This window comes from Poecilia reticulata, linkage group LG9 (genome assembly GCF_000633615.1).
Source record: "Poecilia reticulata strain Guanapo linkage group LG9, Guppy_female_1.0+MT, whole genome shotgun sequence".
NCBI classification, from domain to species: Eukaryota; Metazoa; Chordata; class Actinopteri; order Cyprinodontiformes; family Poeciliidae; genus Poecilia; species Poecilia reticulata.
In genome coordinates, this window is record NC_024339.1 from 18264968 (window position 1) to 18278685 (window position 13718).

The window sequence follows — 13718 nt, forward strand, 5'->3', positions numbered from 1 at the left end:
GAACAGAAACATCTGAGTGAGGAAAATGTGGATTGATCTAAGCTGATGTTTTTCTAATGTGTAGCTCTAACCCTATAAGTGTCATTGTTCTGGTTACATATTTCTCACAAATGCACACTTCATAGGCTGGCAAAAAAAATATCTGTTTACATTTTATGTAGGTTTGATGAATCTTCTGTGATGTTTCTGCTTCTGTATTTACAGGGTTCTGAAGTATTTTTCAGAAAATGAGTTTTTTTTTTAAGAAATTTTTTTTATTTCAATTTTTTTTTGTTAACTTCGAATAACATTTTTAGCATTTGACTACAAAATATTAAACTGCTTCAGTAGTTTTAGATTGTATTTTCTGCAGGTCTCTCATGTAATTAAACAATCAGATTCTGATTTTTGGATAGTGGTAAAGTATTGTGCTACTGCTTTTGTGACATCTGGTCTGGCTTAGATCTTGTGCATTTTAAAATCTAGACTCCTAAATAAGAATAACATATCCTAGTCTAGAAATCTGGGAAATTTGGTATCTTTATTTTGGATATACAAAGTACAAAAACTTTTCAGTGCTGTGCTTTGCATTTCCAGAGTCCAACTTAACTTGAATTTCAAGTAATTTAGAGACCAAACCGGTGGCAGGGGTTTGACTTTTCATGTTTTGATGTCAAAACACGCCAAAAAATAAAAAATAAAAGGAGCAGAGTTAATATTTTTATATCCAACCTAACTCGTTATTTCAGATTTTTTATAATGTCCACACTTTGATAAATCGTTGAGTTTTGGCTGCTGCATTTCTTTTTGAGTACAGAAAGAAATCCAATATGTATTTATTTATTTATTTTTAGAAAGGTTTGCATTACTTCTGGAAGCTCCAACCCAAGACATGCCCTTGTCCTATGTAAGATTTGAATCATGAAAAGATATAGAAAGAGCTCTATAATATTTTGGGGCTGTCTTTTTATAGGGGCAGTGAACAAAAGAATGAAACAAACCAAAACCAATAAAAAAACCAAGGAAGTATGTCATTGTTTAATGTAAACCAAGTAAACCACAAGGCAAAAGAGCCACCTTCAATTTAGCCCATGGCCTGCTACTGGCCATGGACCAAAAGTGTTAAAATGATCCAATCAAAGGTCCAGACTTCAATCTAATTGAGTTGCTTTTTGAAACTTAGTTCACAGATCCTCTTTATCCAATTTGACTGAACATGAGCTTCTTTGCAAGGGAGAATGCGCAGAAATGTCCTTTTCCAGAAGTGCACAGCTGGTAGAGACAAACCCCAAATGACTTTCCATAAATAAAATGTAATAATTGTTTTATTTAATAATTGTTTTTTTCTGACTTTCATATAAAAATGTTTTTTTTATTTTACATTCACAACTATTCCTGTTTGTGATTGTTATTAGAACAAATCTGAAACAGTTCACAAGAGTATGAGCACATTTGCAAGATAAACATGCAACAATAATCAAAACATATTAATTAATGATTATTTAGATTTAAAAATTGGAGAAACATATTTCAGAGTGAAAGTTTTGGCACATCAAGGGTGGCCTTTGTTCAGCCATCGTATCTGAGACTACTTCTGTCCCCCTCCAAAGGGAGTGCTTATTCATCTAAACTAAAATATCTAAAATAGGCTCTCTCTCATTCCCCATCTCTTTTTCCAGGATTGGTGTGTGTCATTGTTTATTATTAGGCCAAACCATTTCCTGCCTCTTTTTTTTTTTTTCCCAGACCAGATTGTGGAGCAACACATGGGGAGTCTGTGGCGATAAAGAGCGAGACAACCCGGGAAAGATTTTTTTTTTAAACGTGTTTGTGTGTAGTGTACACAATGGACAAGTGCTCGCATTTGTAAGAGGTTTTAATCGATCTGGCTGATCTACTTAGCCAGTGACTGGCACATCAAAACAAAAATAAATAAATAAACAAGCGAGCCTGTGCAGAAGCACTCAACCCTTATCCAATCAGGTAGGAGAAAACAGAAGTCCCCTCCGCAGTGTCCTTCCCACCCTCAGAGGCCCCTGAAAGGCTCTAGTTACATCAGCACGTAATCTAGAAGGTGAATGTTCCCAGACAGCCATGCAAAAAAAAAAAAAAAAGAAAAAGGACAAAACACAGACACACAAAATTTGCACGTATGCTGTGTGGTAATTAAGATCAGTTACCATAGAAATAGGAGAATTGAAGAAGCCGTTAAAGTGGATTGATCGTGTGGGTGTGTATTTGTAATCCAATAATCTATGACTGGGGGTATTTTTCCCAGCTAGAGGCCAGTGGAGGAGATGTGTTGCTCAGATAAAATAACAATCTATAACTTACAATTACACAGATTTCTTTTTTTAGCCTTTTTTTGTCTCACATGTGTGTTTCAGGTGATCAAATACATTTTAAAATCTGATAAAGGAAACCTGAGTAAACTGAAAGCTGTTTTTAAATAATTATTTTATCTATTAAGGGAAAGAAAGCTATCCAAATTACAACAACTTAATGAGAAGTAATCGGTCACTAAACATAATCACTGGTTGTCCAATAAATGGTAACGAATCACTCAATAATTAATGGCTGAACACCCTCCTTTAGGATTTATAAATAGATAAATAATTTATAAATAAATTAATTGACATGGTGATCTAGATATTTATTTTTCTACATAAATATCAAGATATATATATTTTTTTGCAGTTGCCAGGAAAAGCTGTTAGCAGGAAAGCAATCGTCATCAAGCAGTTGTTCAAACCCTTCTGGCAAACAGTCACACCACATTTAAGCTGCAGTATTTATCCAGTTATTTACATCTAATAGGGGACATCATTTTGATTATTAGAGTCGTATTACACAGATGTTTAGAGATGTTCAAAAGATATCCTTAAGTGTTATGTCTTTCCTTATCTGGTTGTACAGCATGTTTGCATCAACAGTACTAAAGAAGTGAAACAAAGCAAAAAAATAAGAAAAAATCACTGATTTAAAATGAAGAACTATAATTTTTGGGAAACTGTCTTTAAAGTCCTGCCAGTTCTGCTGTGGCACATAAAGGTTAATACAATAAATTTTCAAAGCAGAAGCCTCATTTAGAAATTTGCACTTTCATTCATTAAAAAGGCAGATTGCAAAAGAGACTTCTCATACCTCTGGAATTCCCGGTCGATCAAGCCAGTCGGCGTAAATAGCACTGAGGGTGAGGCCCTTTCTGGAACACAATGGCACAAGTGTTAGTTTTATTCCTATTATTACAGTGATGATTGTTATTGCCCAAGAAACCCTTTTTTAAAAAAAACACGTCTCTGGGAAAAAGCTGGAAGGGTTCTGGCAGGCTTGAGTCTGGGCCAACACCTTAAACAAAAAGAAAAAAAAAACAACAAAAAAAAAAATCAGGGACACACCCGTCTTCCTATACAAGATAGAGTAAACAGACATGTACAGACAATGAATAGGATTTAGACGTATGCATGTCATGCAGACAAACATTTGTATGAAAAAGCGTCTATGAGACAAAGTGTATGTTTAGTGGATGAAAACCGTCTCAGACAGAACCGCCACAGTGACCGAAGCAACATGCAAAGACAAATGTGTGTGCAAACAAACATTCCACAAGCAGTCAGCAGTAGGTATGCAAACTCTAAAGCACACGCAGAGTAGAAGAGTAACCATACGGCATACCCTTCACCACACTATTAATCTTTCTGGCTGTGTTTAAAAAAAAAAAAAAAGTCTCCACTCTCGCACTGAAGCTTTTACTGTGTGCCGTGAGATTCAGTCCATTAAAGAGGCCATTTTTTTAAATGAAATGTTCTCATTTCCATCTTTATTTTTACAGCTATGCTCCCCTAACAGAGGCTCAATTACTGGCTTTATACATTTGCCAAATACATTCCAATAGGACCTTCCTCAAAGTATTTTTTTTTTTTTTTACTGTTCACTCAGAATTACAGAATTAGACATTAAATAGTGCTTCAATATTAATTTAAAGAGGTGGTTTTTGCAGACAGAGATAAAAACAATCTTCCTTTTTCTTGTGTTAAATTTTCAGTTTAGCTACTTGAAAATCCCGTCTCCCAGGTTCAAATTTAAACTGCGGTAAGGTTCATTAAATGTCAGCTATGCTGTGTGAATTTATGCAAAAAGTAATACTAACGAGCAAAACCGAACGCATGTCAGTGAGGGTTGTAAATATGTCTAAACAGGGACAAGGGGTCAACAGACAAATCAGTCACGCCACAGTTAGGGTGGTTAAAAATAAATTAAGCACACAGGCACTTAGTAGGGACCAGGCTTTACTCTTTGCTCACTAACATCGGCTGACTTTTATTTTGCAATTTTTTGTTATTTTGTTAACAATACATACTAATGATGATCATGTTTGGTAATTTACATGGTAGATATAACATTTTAGATCCTGAAAGCACACTAAAGTCTGACACAAATAAATTATATTCAAAATGTTCCTTGTTTTTTAAATTCCAAGAATAATTTTAAAACAAATTCCAGATAAATTTTTCCTCACATTAACTTGAAGTGTCTTTTTTGTGCCTTAGCAGTATGACATAAGGTGTCCATTTTGGACCGCTACACTACCGTGGTGCAGATAAACTGTGAGGATTAATACACAGACTGACGATGTGTAGAAAAGCGAGACTTTCAGCTGTTTCCATTCACTGCAGCTACAATATTTTTCTACGCATTTCCTAAACCATCGGTTGCATCCTTAGCATTAAGAAAAAAAGGAACACTGGCAAATGATCGTGAACGGCAATGCTGGCTAAAACTGGATCAGAAAATAGAACGACTATCTAAAGGCTATGGCAAATAACAGGCAGTAGGCTTGACAAAAAACACTTTTATTTCCACAGATGTGGTGTCAGACTGTTTGGCCTCTCAGCCACTGCCTCAAAGAAAATATTTCCCCTGACTTCATCCTCCTTACCAGAGAAGTCAAAAGATAAGTCCTCCCCTTAAAAACCCACATTCCAACAAGATAATTTTTTATCACTACTTTCTTCTTGGGTAGCCGCTGTGTTAATCATTGATGCCAGAGTTTGGTGTCCTGTATGTAACATCATGACTCTAGCAATTTTCCTTGGCATTACCAGCTGCTTTGTGGTAATTTTCCCCCTTATTTCCTCCTCTAACTGATATGGACAATAAGTCTAAGCACAGCTGAGAAGGAAAAGATGTATTAAAAAAATTATGATATATGGCTTTTAATGATCATTAGTAAATCCATATTCAGAGGTGCACAATGAGCATAAAATGTTACAATCCGCACAAACATCACAGGCTTTACTAAAAAAAGCCTTAGGTTTAGGCAAGATGAGTTGGTTCATAATAGAAGTATTAAGACATAAGCTTTTGGTCTCACAGGAGCATTTAAGGCTCAAATTTATCCATATTTCATGTACCTGAGGGACAACTTTATTGCGGTTTCCAGATTATTATTTGGTAATTAACAGAGAAATGAGCTTACATAGGATGGAGATCTCAGGAAAAAGCTATCTTTTGTATAGATTTGCATAATCCTATATTGATTATGTCTTGATTATTTTATCCAGTAATGTATGAGCATGCAAAAAGCAGCCATGACCCTCAACAAACCGGCACTTTGATCCTAAATCCTTCTTGTCTTTTTGTGTTGTTTACAGACAGAGGGATCACATCCAAATATTGACTGTGTCCGACTCTCTCTGTCTAATTCAATCAATTACTGGCTGGCCCAGCAGCACGCTCCACCTGACAGAGAAGGCAAGACGACAAGATTCACGGCAGACAAAAGGTGAGGGAAAACAGAGCTTGCAACAGAAAGTTTGAAGGTTGGGAGAGCCAATGTGAAATACAGACCGAGAAACGGGAAGATGCAGGAAGAGGTTAATGAGGCAATCAGAAAAGATGGTGAATTGAATGATAAAGCAGAGAGAGAGAGAAAATGAGAGAGGAGGAGAGCAGGAGGAGCAGTTATCCTTTTACACTTCAATTAATATGAGAGTGGATGAGACTGTTCAGTTAACCCGATTGGTGTTTGGAGCTTTATTAGACTGCTTGTTTCCACACCAGGACCTCCACAGAGAGTAAATCAACAGAAGCCTGCCTATTTCACATTAAGCTATCATCATCATCCAAAACTAAAATGCTTAAGCTACTTTTGGGGGGGGGAGAAGAAAAGATTATTAAAGGTTTCTGCTATTTGACTGGAATGGAAATCCCCTACTTTAATGCAGGCGAATGGATTCAGAGCTTCATATAATTCATGAATTAAACAGTAATTGCTGCCACTTACATACCTCTCCATGTGTGGGAAGGTAATCAGGAACATTTGCAGGAAATCCTGTTAGGGAAAAAAAAAAAAACGACGAGAAGAAATGGGAGGCATAAAGTGAGATGTGGGAGGAAGAGTGTAAGAGACAGCAAGGCATACCTGATGTTAAGTCAAGTGTGCAAGGTCAGACCATGTTTATGTTACATCCATTATTTAGTGAGAAGATTCAATCTGCCACTGCAGATGCAGGAGCCAGGTGGAATGAATCACATGCATACACGCGCACATGTACAGACTCCCAGGTGTTATTGTTCAGGTGCTGGTGTCAGCAGGATAAACGTCTGCATATCTGCTCACACACGGAGTTGAACGCTGGACATTAAAATTGGTCTTCAATTGGCTGCAAACCTTGAAATGTTATCTTAAATATAGAATGACATCTTTTTTCTCCCATTTTAAGTGTTTTTATTTGCATTCTCAAGCGTGATAAGGTTATAATGAAAGGTGCTGTAATACAAAAGTTGTGTCAGCAGGCAGCAATAATGTTGGCATCATAACTCTAAAGAAGATTCTAAGCTTCTCCCAAAGTCGTTGCATCTTGAGTTTTCTCTGACACCAATTACCATTTCCTCAGAGTCATTCATACAAGCTGAAAGTCAGTGGAATGACAAAGAGTAAGAGGTGTGAAAACAACACCTGAAAATGACTCATGTTGCGGTTTCTTTATAACCATATGTAGCATAATTTCTAGACTATTGAGTGCACCCGAATATAAGCTGCAACCACCAATATTGAAAAATAAAAAAAAGACATATATATGCCACATCAAAGCATTGGTCCATTTTGCATATGGAAAAATTAGAGATATTTTCATGTTTTTTCTCCATCTGTCTCAATGTAGTTTAACAGTGCCAATGTCATCACTTGTTGAAAGAGAATAGGATTTTTGACTAAAATCCAACAGAGCGTGCATATGCAAATTTTTTAATTCTATTTTTTTTTTATTCTTTTTTTACTGTTTTAACCAATGGGAGGTGTTAAAGCAAAATCACAATTTTGCCAAGCATCAATACTAGCAGACAAAAATATTCCTCTAAAAGAACTTTGGTCTCACCTGAGACAAAACAAGTTGTCCATGGTATTTCTTCACAAATAATCTGAAGAAGTCAATTAAGTGTTGGTCCCCAACTTCACTGGCCAAGAACCTGAGAAGGAAGTAGCCCTAGGCAGGGAACAAAACATGATCCATCACAAAAACACAAACAAACTCAACGGCGGGTCAAAGCACACTGGAGCTTTTTGGCAGGACAATTGAAAGGACAATCTAGAATCACTCTTATCATTTAATATGCCAATGCTACAGTTCCAGTACTTTATATATTTTTCCTCTGTATACCTCTGGTTCTATTTTCTTATTTCCTTCCTGCCTGTAACACATTAGTCTCTTACCTTGAGATAGTGGACTTGCATGAAGGTTTTGTCAGGGTTAAGAGCGTGTTTGATTGTGGAGGAGCCAGTGTCGCTGACTTGACCAGTTCTTTCCATGTTCGGTCTACAGGAAAACAAACAAAAGTATAAAACAAAATCAAACAAAAGTTTTAAATACTTTCAACTCCCCTGTGTAATATTGTAGACACTGTTTTAAGGAGACATTGATATATATGTTCTGGTTAACAATGAACTGGAGTTGCATTGTTACACATTTTCACACATTGTTTATTCAAGCTACACATTTTCATGTTTTCACCCATATTTTCTATTTGTTTGCTTTTTATGTAGAGATTTGGCCATCTTTGATGAAAAATTGGTTAAGAGGATTCTGGCCAAGAACCTTATCTTAAAGGCCATGTGTTTGAGCGTAGTTCTAGAAATATTTGTGATAAATAGCTTTGCTTTTGCATCTCAGATGTGATAGTTGTTGTTTGAATTGAACCATTTGAATTTATGGCTTTATCACCTTCCCATGAACATCACTAGCAATCATTGAGTAGTGGGAAGAAATCAAGAAAAAACAGTGCACGAACAAAATAGAAGATAAAGACAAAGATTCTATGGACAGAAAGTCCATATTACACTAATATTAGTGACATTTCAGAAGCAGGAAAACCACAGTTTCTACATATCAAGACTTCACTGTCAGCATCACTAAATCCACCCAGTCAGGCAATCTCTCACTTGTGAACGAAGAGATTGCCCAGTTGCCATGCATTGCCTGAGGCAGGCAGGAACACAAGCTTCAGATTTATAATATAGTACTATAGACTTTATATGACCTCACAATGCTGCACTCGGACTTTACTACCTATGAGTCATGATGCAAACATATAACACTTCCACAAATAAAGCACCCCTGACTACCAGAACTCTGCATTTAACATTTTATGTCACCTAAGCACAAATCATGCCTTAAACCTCCATAAACACACCAACAAACACACATAAAACCAATAAAGAAACGGGCAAACAAAGCCCTGACATGGGACGACGTGCAGTGATAGCTTCAGTTAGCTGGCATCGATCAGGATGAGCAGATTAACTCCGTGTGCCAATAGGAAGGCCTTGAAGGATCACCCTCCCACCGAGTCGATACAGCAGGCGCCTGGCCCAGCAATCAATACCCCCTTCATCACTGCCTAGCACTTTTCTACGGGAGCGCTTCATGACTAGACCAGGCAGACGCATGCACAAAAAACAGATGAGCAGTGAGATCGACCACGCAAATCGGAGATTCAGATAAACCAGGTATGGCTTTGGGTGTGAGGAATGAGTCAACGGTCAAGCTTTTCATCCGTCTTTCCCACTCGATGAGCAGAAGAGTGGGGTACGGGAGGAGATGAAGTAGATTACAGCGGCTGGCAGAAGGAGCAAGTGGTGAGGGAGAAATCGAGGACAGGCGAGAGACAGGAATGTTTGGTTTGCTAAACAGACTGAGAGAGGAAGTCATCAGCTTCCTGGAATTTCTAAATTTGACTGGACACTTGCAACAGCTTTCATCGTGCATCCGAGGATGTATTTCTACTCAAGATGAGACTTTGGGGAAATTATGGCAAAGTTTGCACTAATATTCTCAGCTTGAGGTGAACTGAATTACCTTAAAATATGAAGGAACCACTTGAGTGTTTTCTTATTTTGCTTACCAACAAATAAGAGGTATATCTTAGTATCCTGTATTGCCATGAAAGCAAATATATTTTGGTAATAGGTTCAAAAAGGGGAACCGATATTTTATACAGATTTATGACAGATATATTTCAGGTAATTTCTGTTAATTGTGATTATTAAAGCCTACAGCTAAAGAAAACTCCAAAGTAAATTTCTACAATAGTATGTCAAGACAAAAAAAAAGAATTTTAATTCAGAAATTTTATGTTATGACTATAAAATGCAATCATGGGGAAGACTGCTGACTGCAGACGTCTACAAGGAGGGTGAGCCACAGAACGGCACTGTTAAAGAAGCTGACTGTTTTTTTGGAAAGTTTATTGGGGGAAAAAGAAAGAGTGTGGTGGAAAAGGTGCAGGAGCAACCATGAAAACCACAGCGTTGAGAGGATTGTGAAGCAAAACTCATTTGAGAGTTTGGAGGTTTGGACTGCAGCTGGACTCAGAGCTTGAAGAACAGCCGCATAGAAACTCCTGTGTTGCAGACAAAGACAGGATGGTCATACCTGGGCTGAGGAGAAAAGGAACTAGGTAGACTACAGTCCAAAATTCTCTTTCCAGATTAATGTATCATTGAATTTCATTTCAGACTTAAGATCCCAGAGACTGAAGGAAAAAGGGAGAAGCATAGACTCAAAGTTTCATGAGGTTCAGTGTAAAATATCCTCAGTCTGTGATTGTTTGGGGACCTACGTAATCACCTGGTGTCGGTTCACTGTGTTTAGTTGAAAGTCACCATAGCCGTCTGCCTTGGTTTACAAGCTTAACAAGATGCAAATTTAAATTTGCAGCAGGACTTTATGTCTGCCCACACTGCCAAAAGTATCAATGCCTGTTTTAATGCCCATGACATTGCTGTGTAGTACAGTCAAGAGATAAATTAGAGGCAACAGATTAGACAATGCTGATGAGATGAAGGCTGCTATGAAAGCACCCTGGACTTCTTAACACCTCAGCAGATCCAGTCTGATAACCTTCATGTCATCCTGCACTGATGCAGTAATTTATGCCAAAGGAGCCCCAACAAAGTACTGAATGCATTTACTACACAGTAAATTGACTTTTTTTTTGTAGGTCAATATTTCTGTATTAAAAGTCTTTTTTTCATTTTTTTTATCAACATACAATAATCACCAAAAATTAACATAAAATCTCACATCTCTGATGAATCTATAAATGGGCTTCACTGTTTGAATTGAATAACCTAAAAAAAATCACCTTTAAGGTGATTCCAATTTGTCAAGACGCACTTGTATTTTTTTTTACTTCCTCTCAGATCTGTTCAGTTCTCAGCTCTAAGTGCCCATATCAGTCTGTTAGTGATGAGAAGATAACATAGGCTCACTTATAGACAACAGGGGATCCTTTATCCATGGGCGAATGTGAGTGTGTGTATCTGTGTCTCAGACAGAGAAAAAAGATGGACTTTGGCTAAAGAAATAAAAGCAGTGACAGGACATGTATTTCTAGAGAAAACAGGTCCACTGTGTGTGCACATTACACAGGAGAAAAATGTTGATCTGTCACTGGTGGATAAAACAAATTGACTTCACAGACCTGTAAATCCCTCACTTTCTGCCTCTTTTTGACACATAGGATTAGATAAAGCTTCAGGTTGAAAAAAAAACAATCGCTGCGTTGAACAACTCACAATCCATCAATGCATTTCTGAATAAACAGAGCTCATATCTGACTTGTAGTGTGTGTGCAAAAGGGGAAGGCTGTTGTGTGCATTTGTTGTTCTGCATGCACCTGGGTGGGGCTGAGTTTGGGGAAGGAGAGAACGAGCGAGAAAGGAAATCGGGAGCTATTACTGACAGAACCTAATGTCAAACGCACACACTCGCACACAAACACAAAGAGGTTTATAGCTCCGCGAGCCATATCCTGACAAATTACACTGGGGTGACTGTGGAAACCGGATAAGGTAGAGCAGCGCTTCTAGCAGCCCAGTAAATCAGCAGGGAGAATGGCGTCTGGCCCGGGCTGCCCTAAATATAACTCATCTGAAATGGTCTGATAAACACTGGCCACTGGGGCCCCTGCTGGATCATAGGCTGTCGATTGTGACCTACTGAACTTGAAAAGAACAACCTGCCATCTAGCTTTTGTCTGTTTTCCTGGTGAGCTTAGAGGATGGTGCTCTTCATCTCTGTCTGCACTGATTGGTCATATCAGTATGATCACTGAAAGTCAAAGCAATGCTGCTCCTCTGGTGTGTTTTCTGAAAAAAAAAATATTTGTCTGTTGTTTTACATGGGTGTTACTCTGACATGAAACATTTTTCACAGACTAATTACAACTCCTCACACTATGGCAACACTCCCCCTATTGTTCGACAAAGGAGAGAATAATATTCCATGTACATCCACAAGCGCAAGGCAGAACTTATTACTGTTATCCAATCCATCAGACGGAGTCTGCAATGTGTTAGTTATCCTATAAATCTTTAATTAAAATGGCAAAATGTATTCCTGGGATGTTAATGTCCTTCTAATGTCTTTATGATTCTAATGAGGAGTTCCTGGAAGGAACCCAATGTAATTTGGTCACAATTATTGGGATAATGATTACATCCACAGTAAATATTCAGAGATTTCTCTTTTATTATCCAAACTGTTCTTTTTCCATGAACAAAATAATGCACGAATGTGAGCACATGTTGCATTCTCAACCGACCTGCAGACTGTAAAGCAATTACTGTCTGCCCAATCTGACAGCTGATTTACAAAATGCTAAATAAATTCAGCTTTTTGTCCATGTTACTAGGACTTCATGGTGTAATTTTCAAGGAAAGTTCATGGAAATACAAGAGAAGTTATTGGACCTCACTGAAGAATGTTTTACAAAAATAACAGACACTACAAGACTACAAGAGAACCCAGCACTGCTCATTTCTGAGCAAACATGGTCTTAAAGTAACCCTGCCCTGCATGTTTTAGGTGTCACCTAGCTACCAAACACCTGACTTAAATAAATGGGTGGTTAATAGGCTTCTGTAGCATTATGTGTCTGAAGAAAAGGTCATACAATCATTTGAATCAGGTGTGTTGGGACAGAGACACATCTAAAACATGCAGGTCAAGGGTACGTGAGGACCAAGTTTGGAAACCACTGCACTAGTGAAACTACAGAGGCCATCTCCAAACTGTTCTCACAGTCAGAAGCTTCCAAAATTTCTTGGTATCATGAAGCAATGACGGCTAGTTTCACTGGAACTAAGGGGCCAAGATTAACTCCTGAAAAACCCCTTACATTACACCAAACATTACACTTTAGACAACACAGTCAGGTCATTGCTGTCCTCTTGGAAACTGCCAAACCTAGAGCGATTCATCAAACTAATCAAAAAAGAAGTGTGATTTGCCACTTCAGAGAACACATTCACATTGTTCCGGACTGTATTGGTAGCAACTGCATCTGGTACTTTGCATTAAATTTGGTTATGGAAGGTTTAGATAGAGCTGCTCAGCCATGTAAACTTACTCCATGATGCTCCATGCACCATATGCAGTTTGAAGGTCTGTTGCCTTTGACTATGAGGAAACTGGCACTATTAACCTCCGCTGACCCTCCTCTATGATTTTATGTGGTCTAACACATTATGACTAAAAGTTGCTGTTATTGTTTCTAATTTGTTATAATATCAATACAACTTGACTGTGGAAGCAGGAATTAAATTTTTATGACTGGACTTATTGCACAGGTGGCATCCATCGTACCACACCAGAATTCAATGAGCTCCTAAGAGGGACTTGTTTGATTTAACAAATGTTTGTAAAAGCAGTATGGATGCCTAGGTCATAGATTTTAAACATTTGTGGCCATCGAAGTGTTTTTGTTTTTTTTTTGCAATTTTATCAACAACACGAGAGTAATATTATTGTGAAACAACGTTATGCTCACAGATATTAACAGACTATAGCAGAGGCCTTTACTTCCAGTCCTGAAGGGCTGGTGCCCTGCAACTTTTAGATCCGCGTTTGCTTCAACACAGCTACGTCAGATGGGCAGGAAGAAAGAAACATTCCTTGAAGCTGCTGACTGTATGAATCCGCCAGATCAGTCGTAACTCAACAATTCAATCTAACCCTGCCAAGAACAATTTGGACTCTTTAGAGAGCTATGCAGAAGTAGCAAAGATGGTAAGCCCCTCTACTTTCCTTACTAGTCATTTGAAAATGATTCCAGCAAATCTCTCATGTACGCTGCAACTTAGACATTCCATATATACCACAGAATGCACATATATGTATACAACACTGCAGAGAAATGTATAAATGAGCAATTTAAAATGTCAGATCAACAACCCA

The 13718-nt window shown here is 37.8% G+C and overlaps 1 protein-coding gene across 8 annotated transcripts in view; it reads right to left on the reverse strand.

Annotated features, from left to right (window-relative positions):
- The window catches only part of aopep (aminopeptidase O (putative)), a 109013-nt gene that overhangs the window by 46980 nt on the left and 48315 nt on the right, over nt 1-13718 (reverse strand). For all 8 annotated transcript variants that reach the window (XR_001776945.1, XM_017306881.1, XM_017306880.1 and 5 more), the window contains exons 9-12: nt 7694-7796; nt 7359-7466; nt 6270-6313; nt 3124-3184 (exon numbers count right to left, since the gene is read on the reverse strand). Coding sequence is in view for 7 of the 8 variants with exons in the window: in XM_017306881.1 (XP_017162370.1) it covers nt 3124-3184; nt 6270-6313; nt 7359-7466; nt 7694-7796 (316 nt within the window). In the remaining variant the exon portion in view is untranslated. The remainder of the gene's footprint in view (nt 1-3123; nt 3185-6269; nt 6314-7358; nt 7467-7693; nt 7797-13718) is intronic.